The sequence below is a fragment of the Enoplosus armatus genome, chromosome 12, assembly GCF_043641665.1.
Source record: "Enoplosus armatus isolate fEnoArm2 chromosome 12, fEnoArm2.hap1, whole genome shotgun sequence".
Lineage (NCBI taxonomy): Eukaryota > Metazoa > Chordata > Actinopteri > Centrarchiformes > Enoplosidae > Enoplosus > Enoplosus armatus.
Window position 1 is genome coordinate 13,529,401 of NC_092191.1, and position 15,600 is coordinate 13,545,000.

General features: G+C 38.9%; 3 protein-coding genes across 4 annotated transcripts in view; 2 read left to right on the forward strand and 1 right to left on the reverse strand.

Moving 5' to 3' along the window:
- Window positions 1-1,366: 1,366 nt before the first annotated feature.
- Window positions 1,367-9,704, forward strand: agpat5 (1-acylglycerol-3-phosphate O-acyltransferase 5 (lysophosphatidic acid acyltransferase, epsilon)). Its single transcript, XM_070916495.1, has 8 exons — window positions 1,367-1,585; window positions 2,286-2,355; window positions 2,451-2,566; window positions 2,677-2,766; window positions 3,981-4,071; window positions 5,286-5,447; window positions 8,612-8,735; window positions 9,429-9,704. The coding sequence occupies exons 1-8, from the start codon at window positions 1,367-1,369 to the stop codon at window positions 9,652-9,654; spliced, it is 1,098 nt and encodes a 365-aa protein (XP_070772596.1). The 3' UTR covers window positions 9,655-9,704.
- Window positions 9,705-12,350: 2,646 nt separating this feature from the next.
- tmem14a (transmembrane protein 14A) lies at window positions 12,351-14,203 on the forward strand. 2 transcript variants are annotated; one of them, XM_070915831.1, is made up of 5 exons: window positions 12,351-12,372; window positions 13,094-13,176; window positions 13,270-13,371; window positions 13,483-13,570; window positions 13,670-14,203. In XM_070915831.1, the coding sequence occupies exons 2-5, from the start codon at window positions 13,101-13,103 to the stop codon at window positions 13,710-13,712; spliced, it is 309 nt and encodes a 102-aa protein (XP_070771932.1). In that variant the 5' UTR covers window positions 12,351-12,372; window positions 13,094-13,100; the 3' UTR covers window positions 13,713-14,203. The 2 variants fall into 2 exon arrangements, with proteins under 2 accessions (XP_070771932.1, XP_070771931.1); XM_070915830.1 differs by having other exon boundaries at window positions 12,356-12,414.
- A 111-nt stretch (window positions 14,204-14,314) lies between these two features.
- Window positions 14,315-15,600, reverse strand: part of gsta.1 (glutathione S-transferase, alpha tandem duplicate 1) — a 1,806-nt gene continuing 520 nt past the window's right edge. Inside the window, exons 4-7 of the mRNA XM_070915832.1 lie at window positions 15,334-15,466; window positions 15,096-15,231; window positions 14,864-14,989; window positions 14,315-14,693 (exon numbers count right to left, since the gene is read on the reverse strand). Coding sequence (XP_070771933.1) covers window positions 14,556-14,693; window positions 14,864-14,989; window positions 15,096-15,231; window positions 15,334-15,466 — 533 coding nt within the window. The 3' untranslated portion in view covers window positions 14,315-14,555. The remainder of the gene's footprint in view (window positions 14,694-14,863; window positions 14,990-15,095; window positions 15,232-15,333; window positions 15,467-15,600) is intronic.

Here is a 15,600-nt window from a genome sequence, read left to right on the forward strand (position 1 = left end):
AATCAAGGTATAATGAATGTAGCTTTTGAGAATAACGACTTGATTTGTGACAAACACGGTGGTGTGACGGATCAATCTGTCACCAGTGTTCACTCAGCAGTGTCACTGGGTGACAGACTACAAATGAACAAGCGGATGTATCACAGCTTGTTCTCACACTTGTCAGTCATGTTTAAGCAGCAGAGATTGAAAGTAACATTTAGTCAAATACTATACTGATGAAGTGTACTAGTGTACTTCTTTTTCATAAAATATTATAATCAGTGTGACGTGAAACTTTTTGAGGGTTTAATTACACATTTTTGAATGTGTTTTCATTCTTAAACGTCTGCAAATTTACTTTTGTAATGGAGCTCCTAGTCACCATTGGTTGCTTTGAATTTAGGAGAAAAACATTAAAACACTAAAAGCTCTCCCCGTGTGTAAACATTCATTCTTGACCTTTTAAAAAGTAATAAAATATCTAATAACTCACTTTGAGATTAATGTTTTTGTACAAATAAATGTAAGACACTAAAAACATACGCTATACACTAAAAACACTACAAAGGGGTGTAAATAAAAAAACAGTGTAATTTGTGGAAGAACCGAGGTAAAAACCTGCAGGAAAAAGGTGTTATGGTCCTTTAATGTAGGAGCCTATGAGACTCATGGTGCGCCCCCGCCCATTGGTTGGCCTCTACTATGTCAGATGACCAATCAGCTTCGTCGATGTTACAGGGTGTCATTACGTAGGGAGGCGTGTGTGACATTTGCTGCAAGGAGCTCGTTTATGAAGAGCTAGCCGGATAATGATGGAGAACTAGGGAAGGAAATAGAAAATATTTTGCCTTTTAACAGCTGAGCTGACGTTTGTGTTACTTTTGTTATCGTACCCACACTAGAGAAGACAGTTTATATCAAATGTAGCGTTCGGTAAAACTTCCTGTTTGGCTAAACACGTTAAATAGTAGGCTAACGCTTTCTCTTAACTTATACAGTAAATGTACGGAGTTCGGGTTGCAGTGATGTTCTGGTTTGTTGTTCTGAGATGTCGATACCAATCAGATAACTGCAGTTAATTTCGTTTTTTTCTGTTGCAGTATGGGTGGACGTTAGCGCTTAAGCCGACTTGGCTAACTGCGGTTTGCACACAAGGTTAAAATTAGCTTTAGCCAGCTAGCTCCTCATTCCCCTCTTGCTGCAGCTTTCTCAGTTTCTTATGCTGACTTGTCAGGCCAGGTGTGCTGAAAGTAGGCCAGGTGTGGTGTGGGATAGATAGGGTGCACTGTCTGTAACTTAATAAAAGTGCTCACAGACAGTAGTACTAAGTCCTACAGTCTACTTCAGGGATTTTTGTTACTGTAGTGGAGTCAGAGGTGGGATCATGCTGCTCTCCTTGGTTGTGCACACATACTCGCTGCGGTACTGGTTTCCAGCCACGATCATGCTGGGGACAGCACCAGCTTATCTGCTGTCATGGGGGGCTTGGCGCTTACTTTCATCTGTCTTGCCAGCGAGAATGTACCACAAGTTGGACGACCGGTTGTACTGTATCTACCAGAGTATGGTCCTCTTCTTCTTTGAAAACTACACAGGAGTTGAGGTGAGTGGCCCTTCACTTACTGCATGTAAACTCACTGTTAAAGACAAAACTGGGGTCGATAGTGTGTTTACCATGTGTGGAACTGTATTAATCAAGGATGAGGCAGAAACACAGTAAAAAACAATGACAGTCATAAGTGACAGCTGCCTCTTACTGCCTGCAGGCTTTGAACTTGCAGTTAATATTACATGCACACTCCATTCAGATCAGTGCATTTTTGCAGGTTTCTGTATTTGCTCTTTAAAATATCCATAATGTAAAGTGGAGCCAGACACAGAGGTCAAGATCTTGATGAACCAGATGCCAGAAGGCATGAAAGTGCATTATTTTGTCCTTATGTACTCCTTGTACGCTTGGTATTTTTGTACGTGAGGGTGTGCCGAAAAGCAACAGTGATAGTGTTGAAGCTGGTAAACTCGTCTCTGATGTGTGGTTTGTGTAATAAACTGCCTGCGTAGTCCCACCAACTGGAGGCCACATGAGAATATTGGATAATAAATCCTCTTGGGTTTATTGAAAAGCAGCAGTCTATGCTAGTTTAGTATAACCAAATCCCTTATGCCGTGTAAATATTTAACAAAACAAAATAAATCTTCAATGTAGAATCATTTTGAAAACTGAAGATAGTCCAGGGTGTCTACCATTTTACTGGAGTCTGTAATATCTTTATTTTACTTATGTTATTTTGCTTTCTCTGTAGATTATTATATATGGAGATATACCAAAGAACAAAGAGAACGTGATCTACCTGTCTAATCACCAATGTACAGGTAATACATTTGCATATCCTGCTTTAAAATCTCACTCCAGTGTGAAGCACAAATTGAAGTAAATATCTGATCTCTACCAATGGCTTTCCTTGTAGCTGACTGGATCATCGCTGACATGCTCGCCATCAGGCAGAGTGCTCTTGGTCATGTCAGATACGTCCTTAAAGATGGACTCAAGTGGCTCCCGCTATACGGATGGTATTTTTCTCAGGTAATGCAACTGTGTGAGTATTGGAATGTAATTTTGTAAATTACAGATGTAAAGTACATTTAAATCACATTCCTCACTGCTGTTCTCATCAGACTATCTTTCTCTTTTAGCACGGAGGAGCCTACGTGAAACGAAGTGCAAAGTTTAATGAAAAGGCAATGAAGAAGAAGCTCCTCACTCACACTCAATCTGGAGCACCAGTGAGTACACTTTATAAATGTTCTTAGCCTCTTGACTATATGCATATTTACATTATATGGTGCTGTCTGCTGTCATGCCCTCCCAAAGACAAAAGTTCATTTTTCAATAATGTCCATTAGGGAACAAGAACTTCACACACAAATCATATCTTCAAATTGGGTCTTATTTTCCAAATGTTTTTGCTCATTACAAGCTTGTTTTCAAACTTTCACCATTTGATTTCACTGCAGAGCTTTCTGCAATAATCTCCCAAAATTCTGTCGTCCAAAAATTCCTTCTTATCCTACTTGTAATTAGGATGCTGACGTGAATAGTTTGTATTAACCGAACATCAGCAAAGCACCAATGAAATGAAATGGATAATCAGACATTGGATGCAGGAGGGTTCAATTGCAGTGTGTGTTATTGTGTTGAAAGGGCTTGTTTTTAATCACTTTTAGGGGGGATTTAGCTGTGGGGGATTAGTGTGTGTGTGCGTGTGTGCGTGTGCGTGTGTGCGTCTGTGTGTGTGTGCGCGTCTGTGTGTGTGTGTGTGTGTGTGCGCGCGTCTGTGTGTGTTCGACAGAAGAGGTCCTGATGACCTGAGGGTACACTATGAAAGCTCTGTTGGTAGTCAGTTGTCACAATAACAAAGATTTGGGAAATAAGACCAAGGTTAGAAATAACCAGAGAATATATAAAATTTCATCTTTATTCCAATTTGACTGAAATTCATCAACTTAAACAAATTGTTAAAGTAAAACGCATTCGCCTGTTGATTCCCATTATTCACAAATAAGTTATGAAGCATTTTATGGACTGCTGCTGAAATAGTGAAGTGATGTAATACACATTAATTCAGAACTTGTGCTAAAGTAAATGTTCAGACAGGTACAACTTCCTGTTCGTTGTTGACCTTAGATAAATCACAGTGGCGTTGCAGAGAAATGGGTGAAAGAGGAAGGGATACAGATTTAAGAACTGAGGAGTTGGTTGACTTTACTTCACCAAAAAAAAGTCACTTTTCACTTCAGTAAAAATCCAAACTGATTTAAAAGAATGAGGTACTGACAACTTTGTTTCAAGTTTTCTTCTAAACATGAAGTTCAGCACAGTTTTTGGTTTCCATTTTTTTGTTCAACAAATCCTGTAAATGTTAGAAATTCCATTTTGGCCGGTGCAATAAGAAGCAACACTGAAGACTCTTTCATTTCATGTGTTTTTCTCCCCACAGATGTACCTTGTCATCTTCCCAGAAGGAACTCGGTATAATCCAGAGCTCAAGAATGTTATAGCTGACAGTCAGTCTTTTGCTATGAAAGAAGGTACTGGTATTACAGCAGCCATTTACTGCTGAACCGCTGCATACTAATTCAGCACAGCCCACTCAGTCTGTAAAACAGCTGACTACATTTTGTTGTGTGACCTGTGGTCAGCCTGGCAAGCTACTATTTGACCTATGAGCATCACATGCATATGGATTCATAACATTTTTGGTTTCAAAATTATTATTTTTTCAGTTTAAATTGTGCAACATTAGAATAACGTATTATAAAGTTCAGAACATAAGTAAATATTGTATAAAAACAGGACAGCGTTTCCTGGTAATACAGCCTCAAAATTTTAAATATGCATGAAGGTAAAATATAAATTTTTAGAAAAGCAATTATATCAGTCTTTTGGACAATTTCCATTATACCCCTTGTTGAAGTATTAATTAGTAGAGCTTTATAAACATAAAAACTGCTATATTCATTTCTGTTCTCATTGGATTACTGGTGTGGTGCCAGGAATTGGTCAGCTTCCACCGAAACTGCTTATATATTCCAGCTGGTGTTTTGAGGAATAAATAGACTTGCTGCTGGTTGAGAAGAGAGAACTTATTGATAACTCTAGTACAGTACAGTACTAAAACGAATCAGTTTGAATGAGATGTCTCATCTGGGTGTTTTTGTAGCATGTGGAAGTGAACTGCTTTTAAATGGTGACTGTATTTAATGGCAGTGTACATTTCCATATAGTGTTAAAATTTCACAGCCGGATAAATTTGTTGCATCAGCATGATTATTATGATGCTATTGTGTAGTGTGGTGCTAAAGGTCGGCTCACAAACTGCGTCCATTCTGCAGAGATTAAGCCCATCTCTGGACCACAGCTCTGAATATCACCTTCCCCCATTAATCCAAATAAATCGCTCTGGAGAGCCGACATGTGCACATGACATTATCTGCTATTAGTGAGGTATTAGTGAGCAGAGGATGGTGCCACATCACCACAGGAACAACAGACTGTGCAGTAACTGATCCAAACACAAGCATTCACATAGAATTACTGTTTTTAAATCATGTATTTTAAATATCATTATTTAGTTGTGATTACATGGCCAGCATCGGCCACCAGGACACCCCAGTATTACAATTGGATAGCAGTACTTTTATTATGTATGCTGATATGAAATGCTTTATATTCACACTGTTAATATAACCTTTATTTTGATTTAAATAAAGAATTTATTACTTTCATTATGTAATTTCCATAGGACTGGCTGTTCTGAGGCACACACTTACACCCAGAATGAAGGCCTCACACATAGCCATCGAGGCCATGCAGGGCCACCTGGACGCTGTGTATGACGTCACAGTGGCCTATGAGGGAACGCTGAACTCCTCCGGTCAAAGAATACCCGCACCATCAATGCCAGGTAGGCAGGCATCATAGTTTGGCCACAGACTTGTTGGAATGTCAGTCAGACAGCTTTCAACAGCTTCCTTCATTTAACCTGGTGTCACTGTGTGATCTGTACCTGGATATCTTATCTTAATGGGTAAAACAACTACAAATTTGTGCAAGATGTAAACTCATATGGGACACATGGAGCTGCAATGCATTTGGAAATGCAAGCCCACCTCCAGGGGAGTCAGCCAGGTGTAAATGCAATCGAGAAAATGCTCAGTTTGGAGAGGTTACATCCCGGAGGGTAGAAGAAGGGTAGAGACAACTTTGATTGAAGTTTGCCGTCACTTGGTCTCTCTGGTCGACTCCTGAACTATCTATTCTGCCCAGTCATGGCTCCTTTCCTGTTGTAGTATTCACGGTAGCAGATAAAATAGCATGTTATCATTCCAGGTGCCGCCTACAACCTCATTTACACCTGCCAATGCAAATGCAATCTTTATCTGGCTATCCTATGTGGATAAGGAAATGCGCATGTTAATGCAAGGTGTATTGATGCAATCAGAATACCACCAGACGTGGTCTGGCCGGATCTCAGCTAAGTGTAAATGCAATAAGTCATGCCATAACTCTTCCCTCACAAAAACAATTTAAAAAGGATTGACCATGGCATTGCTTCCCTAGACTTGGAATGTGCCATGTTTGTTCAAATACAAAAATTGTTTAACTTTATCTAAAAAATTACTTTTAACTTGATTACAATAATAAAAAAATGCATATAAATACCAGTTATTAGTGCAGGAGATGTGGTGGTTTTTGGTTTGTCCATCATAGAGATAAAAGTAGGTTTTTAACACCACATATAAATGCAGTTACAGACTGTCAGCTGCAGTCTGCCTCTATTTTCTGTTAATCAGTGTATCCATAGACACACAGGCATTGTATCATCAATCCTGCAACATTGCGTACGCCCTCTCAGTAATTAATCACATGGCAAACATTACCTATTAACAGCTGTGTCTTCCTGTAAACAGCATGTTTTGCAGTTTTTGATTATTCTGTGTTCCCAGTTGTTACTCAAGCACCGATTGAAAGTTTATAAAAATAAAACAACATCCCGTTTCAGTCAGGAATAAACATTGATGTGTTTCTAGCAAACAGAACAGAGAGAACAGAAAAAGCATTCTTCTTCATCATCACGCACTTCCTGTTCTCATGTGGTGAAGGTGACTTTAGTGACTTCACAAGGAGGTGGAAGTGACCCGAGAGTCCATTTGCTTCTGTTTCACATCTGAAATCTAATACTTCAAATCTCAATTTATGTCATATTTAACCCTTAATTGTAAAGTTATAATAGGAAATGGGGATTTCGATTTCAAGCAATTTCCTTAATGGATTATTAGACATGTAATGTCCATTAATAGGATACAACATGAAGTGTACATTTTTCTATAATTACAGCATTTTTTTTGTTATAGGGTTTTTGCCAGTTGGCACAAACAGTTCAGCTGTCTGTTGGCTCATGACCAACCTTTCCGCAAAATCTTGTGCAAGTCTGTGAATCCAGTTGGAAGTTGTGGACCTTTTTTGCGATAGGCCTCTCCCATTGCCACGCCCCCTTTTAGCCAATTGTCATGAACACACACCTTCTCACACACACACACACACACACATTTGACCTCCATGCCAAATTTCAGCCCCTTGAAATTTCTCTTTCAAATTCAGATTATTTATGGTGATTGACCCATAATTGATATTCAATATTCCCTAACTGGCCGAGGGAGGTTTCATAGATTGGCTCTTTGTAATGTTTTTGGCATGTGGTAGATCCTCGTCAGTGGAGTCTAGAGCTGATTCTTATAAATGAAGGTCTGCAGCTCAGCTTTACAGGCTGTGTGCTTGTTTTTACCATCTGTAATGCTTAAAATCATTTCAGTAGTTTTTTTTCATTCATGTTAAATGGCTGTTTTGAAGTGTAATCCGTCCTATTGATTGAGAATTCAATGCTTTCAGTAAATTACAATTAAATCAATAACATGTTCTCTACCATCAAGTGCTACTTATATAAGTGGACGAGCTCCCTGCACCTCTCCAGGAGCTGTTTCCTCTTTGTGTACAGACGATATTAAAGATTCCGTCTCTCAGATTTTCAGCTTTGCTGGAGTTTGTTAAAGGGATTTAGATCAGGAGGCATTGTTTGTTGCTACGGAGCAAAGTGTTGGTTTTCTTCATCAACACACACATGACCTGCAGTGGAAGCTCAGCCTTCTTTTAGTAGGTGCAGCATTTATTTATGAAATGCTTTAAGAGTCTTATAATGTCTTGATGCCAAACACTCGTTCAGTTTCTCAGCAGCCTAGAAACCAAAAAACAGCACTCGACCTCCTCCATGTATGAGGAAGCAAGGTAGTCTTTTCTTCTAAGAGTGGCTTTGTCATGTGTGTTGTTGCAGAAATAAATCATGTGAGCCTCCGTCCACACAAACCGTCTTTCATTGAGTTGTTAGTGTTCATTAAACTGGCATAAATTGTCTCTGTAGGTCAATTTAAATCTGTGCAGCAGCCAATTGGGGTGCTCTCTCCACCGGTGAAGCAATCTTTCTCCGCTGACTTCGATCAAGTTTCCTCTTTTGGCCGCAGAGCCAGGTTTCCTGATAATATTGCGTGTTGTGGAAACAGGAACTTGAAGGTCTCTGGGGATACACGTGTAGCCTTGAGCGTTCACACTTGGTTACATTTTTATGTCTGACCTTCTCAGACTCTCTGGGTTTCTTTCTTCACTTAGTGCTCTGAGACTTGACACTGAAAACATTTTAACGTTTATTTTAGGAACATTTACTTGGTGATGCTGAAACAGATTTTTATCTCATAAAAAAAAAAAGAATATTCAGTTCAAAACTTTAGCATGATTTCAGATATTAAATCAGACTTTTAACTTTTCTACATTTACATTTGGCCAGATTTTCGTCTGAGACTTAGTTATAGAACTGCGGTGCACCAGTTTGACCAGTAAGCTGTTGTACGATACCGGTCTTTACTCTCTTGAATCAAAGGGACTTGGCACCACAGCGTCCCAGCAGCTCTACTTTATCATTGTTGTCTTATGTTGATCTTAAGTGCTTACTCTACGTGCCGTTTTGCTGAAAGGCTTTTCCTGTTTTTGTTTAGTCTCTTTATTTTTTGTGTTTGACAGAATTCCTGTGTAAAGAATGTCCCCGAGTCCACATACACTTCGACCGCGTGGACATAAAGGAAATTCCTACAGAGCCACTGTTTTTCCGCAGGTGGCTGCACGAGCGCTTCGAAATCAAGGACCGGTAAGTGTGTGTGGGTGGAACAATTAATCATGTTGAAATTGCATGTTATCCAGTCAATATGTAAACTGCAGGGAGGTTTGTCAATGTTTTGCTTCCGCATGCCACCAGGTTTAAGCACAGATGTGTATCTTAGCGTCTGTATTAAGTCATTTTTTTGAGCAAAAACGGCAAAACTTCTTGCTGCTTTTGTTTAGTCTTTTATGACAGCTAATTGAATATCTTTGGGTTTTGGGAGGTTTGAAAAAGGGTTTTGGGAAATTATGATGGGCAGTTTTCACTACTTTCTGGCATTTTATAAACCAAACAATTAGTCGATTAATCAAGAAAATAATCGGCAGATTAGAGGTGCAGCCCTAGATTAAATTTACATGGGGGACATGACAGAAAAAGACCTGAAACACTGGTATAGACTGTGAATTACAGAAGTGTTTTGAAATAATAGTTGTTGCCTTAAATATATTCAGGATACGGAGTTAGAAAGATCTATTGAGCCCAACATTGACAACCAGCCAAGACAAAAAAAGCCCTGTTGTGATTTGGGTGCAGTTTTTTTGCTGTAACTGCTGTAAAAATCCTGATGGGAACTTTTGTCAGACAGATTTTTGTTTCGTTTCACTTTGCAGTTTCTTTTAGAGTCCTTGTGCATTTCTAAGACAGACTGAATTCCTAAGAGAGTTATCTGTCTTTTCAAAGGCTGCTGACGGATTTCTACGAGTCGAAGGATGCAGACAAAATATGCAAGTTCCCCGGGGGAGGCAAACATTCTCCTCTGAACCTCTCTAAAACCCTCCCATCAGTGGTTATCTTGGGGGGACTGACACTGCCATTACTGCTGACGGAGAACGGCAGGAAACTGTACGTGAGAACCTGGGTGTACGGGACACTGCTGGGCTGGCTGTGGGTGAACGTTTCCCCTTAACGTATGGGGCAGAGGCTGCCATGATGAGACGCACAAAAGACATGGAGAGACGGTGCCATTTTCCTGTGTCACAACACAAGGTGTGTTCCAGATGCAGAGCAGCGTCTGATTAGAGGCTCAGAGATTTACCCCACATGTCTGGCTCACTGTTGACCTTGAGCTGAAAGCTGAATGGAGATGCGGAGAAATGTTAAGCTTTTTGTGCTACTTGTTCCCTTGCGTTATTTGGATTTGCAGCCTGAAATGATGAGAAAACCTGAGTGGATTTGTTGAAAAGTATTAGATTTCTCTAAAATACCCAATATGATCTCTACTATGAAATAAAAAAAATAGTTATATACTCTTAAAATAATTACCCCCTTCATCAGATTTTGCCAAATTAGTAGTCTTGCATGCTCACCATCAAACATTGGCCAGTTTTAAAGCTCTTATATGACATTATTGAATTCTCAAAACATGTTTAATGACCATGATTAGCTGCTGTATGTAATTGACACAGTACGCTAGCCCACTGATGATGGATCATTAATAATTAAGTGCACTGACTCTTTGACATTGGGTGTAATGCTGTCTGTTATTTATGCCAAGTCCAATGTCAGGAGGATTATGTACTGTGATGTTCTTACATTAGTTGAACAAAATGAATAGCATACAGTCTATAGGGGCTCATAAACATGACACCAGCTGCATCGTTTACCGTAAATATTCATACTGATTCATACATCATTTTGTTTTATACTGATAATGAATGTAGCAGTGAAGACATGCTCATGTATGCATATATGAAAGAGTAAATGTTTTAACACCCAAGATTTTGATTTGACTAATATTGATATAAATAAATACAATCTATTGTACATTTTTGAGCAAAGTCTTTGTCACTGAAAAGTGAGCTCATATGGAGGAATGCCTGTTAAAGATAAAAATGTTCTACCAATGTAAAATATACTTCAACGTTAAAATGTCAATCATTGCCAAAACCTGGTGTATTTACTATGAACTTGTACAAGTGTTTTAAATTGAGCAATACTTGTTTTAATGCCAGCCCGGATAACAGCAAAGAAACTGTCTTTTTTTGTTTTGTTTTGTTTTGGCCTCAATACATTATAACTTGATACATCAAACAGCTCCATAAATTTTATATGCATTTGTTACTTTGAATACCATGTTGTTATAACTCACATGAAAGTATCTACCTAGCAAAAAGCTGACAAAGCCATGTTAACAGTATATCACAGGTTCCTGTGCACTCAAAGCCATTTGTATTATAATTATCACTGTATTTGTGAAATGCACTGTATGTCCGTTGTTGTTGTTGTTGTTGTTTACTGTAATGAAACCATTGCATTTTCCACGAGTCACTTTACATATTTGCCGTCTTGTCTTCCTCTAAAGTTAGTCTGAGATATGTTTTCCTCATGTGGATGGTACCATAAATCTCATGTTTTTACATGTCGCTCCAATACCTCACTTGAATAATCCTTCCTTGTTCTTAAATGACCCTTGTCAGCCATTTTATAGTCATTTTTATCCTGACAAGACCAGACTGTAACTCATCAGGAAACTCTATGTAGACAGTATTTAAATGCCAACGGATTTTGGAAATGTGTGCCTTCTCTTTGGAGGAGCTGGTCCTCAGCCCTCTCACAGAGGGCCACAGTGGCTCTTTTCCACCAGGTGACTGCATGGAGGCGCTCTGCTGGAGCTGCTGCTCACTCCAGCACGCGGTCACATTGTCTACAGTTCATAGTGGCTTATTTTGCTCTAAGAATGCATTGATTTACACTTTTTGAAGACTATTATGAAATAAAGAAACCTTTAATGCGTGTAAGTTCTGGAAATGGAAGGGGGGGGGGGGGGGTCAGAGTGAAATAAAGTGGTTTTCTTTGGGGAGAGTCAAATTTTCTCTTTCTGTTGTCTTACTGTCCTGAACACATGGTTATTGAAAGACTTACTCAGTTACAGATATTAGAGACGCACAAGTATATCCGCATTATACTTGTACAATGTTTTACTGATTTAATTAGGCCAATTGTGGAGCAAGCATTTAGTGATAATTTGAGATGCCTTATGCATAATTTCATGTTTTTTTTTAATGTAGACTATTTGTCATGTTTTGTGATTACAACTATATACCCTACATGTGGGCAAGTTTTGTTTGATACAAAACATGACTGACTCAAACGTTTCTGATTGTGCACACCTGCAATATCTTGTTCCTCCTGTCAATGTATTTGTAGTTAATTTTTGCACACTGTGAAGTGGGTCTGACAATCATTACAGAAACTTAGTCAACTACAAAACACCTTTTGCTGGAAACTGAAGAATTCTGGCTTTCTGAATGTGATTTTTACCCAAGAGACAGTCATTTTACGGAATAGTTTATTTGAGAGTTGTTAGACTCAATATTTAGAAATATAAGCATACTTTAAAGTTACTACACTCCCACATAAATAAGACTTTGAGACAAATCTTAACTGAGTGACAACAAATCAAACAAATGAGAAACTATCGGGATGGTATCTTTTTAAAGTTTTAATATGGATTTTTTAAATTTAATTGGGAACAAAAAAATATCCATCTACCGGTATTTATTTTAATGTTCTGAAAGCATACTTTCCCATTTTATCAAAAGACAGCGAACCCGGCACGAACGAAATTGCGCATGCGTATTGCGGTTTGTAGTCAGTTACAAGGAAGTGCAGTCGCAGATTGAAGGTAACGTTTCTAAGTGCTGAAGCTCACTTGTTCTGACTCAAGGTATGTAACTGTAATACACCAAGACGAATTAAAGCACAGTATAGTGATAAGATAAAAATACGTACTTTACATGAAGTAAATTATTAGCATGAAAGTGCGTGTAGGCCTGTATGCTTTCTCTGTTGTTGTTTTATATTTGAGTCAATAAAGGTCTCACAGCGACATCTAGAGATCTGTCACACCGGTAGATACACTGACAACAGGGGTTAAAGTCCTAAACTACAAGTGTTAGTGTGCTGAAAAGTTTATAAAGAAGTAAAGTTGCCGTTAAAATCGAATTAGCGTATATCCGACCTAGCCTGGTGGCGAAAGAAACGTCAGCAGACATACTGTGATTTTCCATGTGTACACAACATGGTTTACTAGTTACATCTCATATGATCATAATCCACTACCTTCATCTATTATTGTTATCTAAATACATATTAAGTAATGATCTTTAAATCACAAGAATAGCAAAGGTGTTGGGACACAGAACCTACCAAGTATGTGTCTCTACCAGTGAGCCCATTCATGTTAAAGATGATGTAAATGTGGGGACTAACTCTTCTCAAGAATACCGCCGACTTTTAGAATATAATTAGATTTCCAGGCCTCTACAAGTCTGTTTGGGGATTTTTGCAAGTTCAACATGAATACCAAACATCCCTGACACCGTCTACTGTATTTCTGCTTCCAGTGTTGTGATGGCCGTGGACTGGATTGGGTTCAGCTATGCTGCAGCCCTTGCCTTTGGGGGATTCATGGGATACAAGAGAAAAGGTTGAAAGCTCACACTTGATATCACATGATTAATTTGTGAAATAATTCATGCTGATTATCATCATCGTTTCTATCGTTTCTTTCTCATTCTAGGCAGTGTGATGTCCCTGATGGCGGGTTTAGTTTTTGGTGGATTATCTGCTTATGGTGCATACAACATCTCCAATGACTCAAGGGACATCAAGGTCTTGTTGTGTAAGTATGGCTAAGCTCATTGTAATATGCTGATTCAGCAGCAGCTCATAAGTCAGAGAATTGGTTAAAACATCCAGCCAGTGTCATTTCATGATGTTTTTTATCTCTCAGTGGCCTCGGGAGTCCTCTCAGTCGTGATGGGAATGAGATACAAGAGGTCTGGAAAATTGATGCCTGCTGGCATTATGGCAGGGCTAAGGTCAGGAGTCAAATTTGCTCAACACACAGCAACGTTCATCAGTGATTGTAAAATAATGTAATAATTTTTTATCTCTGATTGGCTGTCTCTATCTCGCAGTTTGTTGATGGTGTTTCGACTGTTGTTACTCATCTTGGTGTGACTGGAGGAACGACACTGACCAGACTGAGGGCTCTCTGTCTCTCAATGAACAAACCTTGTTTTAAAGGAAACATCATTCCCAGTTAGCATACTAAAACAAGTCTTGTGCTTTGTATGGTAACTTTACTTTTATGTGACCAGAAACCTTGCAAAAGCTTCCAGTGGGTGTTTAACCGATTTAAGATTAACTTCTAATCTTATTGCAGTAAATCTGTCTGGTGATCGTATATAAATTTTGTATATTTGCATGAATGTTAATCTCATGATTTGAGATTAATTTTCATTTTGCAGCTTTGTGGGTGTCTTGGCAGGGGGTTCACTGTTTACACTACTACATCACCTTTGCAGGCTGCTAAACTATGAAGGTTATTAAGCTGAGATATTCAAATTACTGAAAAAAGGAACAAGTTTCAAAAATAAAATGTGTTTTCTTGACTGCTCGCATGCACATTTGACTTGATATATGAGTTAATATGTTTATGATTTTTGTAATAATAGCAAAACTAAATAAATATGTGATTCTTAAAATAATGCTTTTCTTTTTATAAACAAGGTGTGGTGATGGTGATAAGATAGGGAACAAAAACACAGCAGCTTCTCCAATGTCGCTCAAAAATAAACAATTTATTTAGAAGAACCTTCACATTAAAACACCCATAAAATGTTATGAAAGATTACATAGATTCCTTTCTTCATAGATTTGTTCATTAGTGAAGGATAGTGCAGTATTAATCTCAACATAAACCAGCAAACATGAGTGATCCATAAGCCGTACATGTTAACGCTCGCAGTGTAAATCATTCACACTGCCTATGTGAGGAATGCGCCAGATCTTTTACAGAGTTCACGGCAGTGGTATTTCGATTTTGAACACCTCCATGATGGTCTTCACGTAGGTTTCATCCGGCTGCGACTTCCTCTTGCTGCCTGGCTGCAGGAACCTGCTGATGGCGGGAATCCGGGTCATCCTGCCCTGGAAAGACTGGAGGGAAACACATCCTCAAACAGAGCATTCAGGGTTGGGTGTGTATTGTTGTACACTGACATGATTGTTAACCATATACTGGGATTTCATGGGAACAAGTTCTCTTTTGTTGCTGTTGTTACTTTGTATATCCAGCCTTGTACAGTATGTCACTTTGCTACATTTACCTTGACATTGGGAAACTCGGAGAGGATTCCTGTAAATTTCTCCTCCAACATCAGGGTGCATTCAAGCAGCTGTACATCTGCACAGCTTACTTTACCTCCCACCAGGTATATGGACCCAGACAGCACCTGAGGAGACACACAATATCTTGATTAGTTATCATATATAATCATCAGAAGCCCACATAACCCAGATGAATCAATTATTATACCATTTCAGTATACAGAGTGGTACCTTTTCAAACACAGGCAGGTAGCGCTCTTTGGCTTTAGTTTCAATAGCTTCCAGTTTTGGTTTTGGATCTGGGCTGAAGGGCAACATCATGATCATTTCCATGAGATCCATCACTCCCTCAGAGTACATGTTGATCCTGAGGGAAAGCATCACCATATACACTGTAACATTCATCCACTGAAATTACATGACACAGTAGACGCTCCCGTCATTACACTGTTATAAAAAAGGACCATACATGACTCGGTCTTTGAGATCTTTTCCATGAAGATTGTACTTCTCTGCGATGTAATTCAAGATTGCTTTTGTCTGAATAAGCTTCATGCCATCGATTTCCACCATGGGAACCTGTTGAAACATTAGAGCTCCATCTGCAGAGAAAACACAGCAGCAGGTAATTCAGGGTGGCACTCCCTGTGGTTAAACATTATATATATCACAACAGTTTGCTGCATGTCTGAGGCCTTGGCCTCCAAATTGCTGTCCCACCCAGGTTACATAATAT

Excerpts from the sequence above, each read along its gene's own strand:
- tmem14a (XM_070915831.1), top strand. The coding sequence starts at position 13,101 with ATGGCCGTGGACTGGATTGGGTTCAGCTATGCTGCAGCCCTTGCCTTT. Across the intron at positions 13,177-13,269 it reads CATGGGATACAAGAGAAAAG|GCAGTGTGATGTCCCTGATG; the intron begins GTTGAAAGCTCA and ends TTCTCATTCTAG. Across the intron at positions 13,571-13,669 it reads GGCATTATGGCAGGGCTAAG|TTTGTTGATGGTGTTTCGAC; the intron begins GTCAGGAGTCAA and ends TCTATCTCGCAG.
- agpat5 (XM_070916495.1), top strand. The coding sequence starts at position 1,367 with ATGCTGCTCTCCTTGGTTGTGCACACATACTCGCTGCGGTACTGGTTT. Across the intron at positions 1,586-2,285 it reads AAAACTACACAGGAGTTGAG|ATTATTATATATGGAGATAT; the intron begins GTGAGTGGCCCT and ends CTTTCTCTGTAG. Across the intron at positions 2,767-3,980 it reads ACACTCAATCTGGAGCACCA|ATGTACCTTGTCATCTTCCC; the intron begins GTGAGTACACTT and ends TTCTCCCCACAG.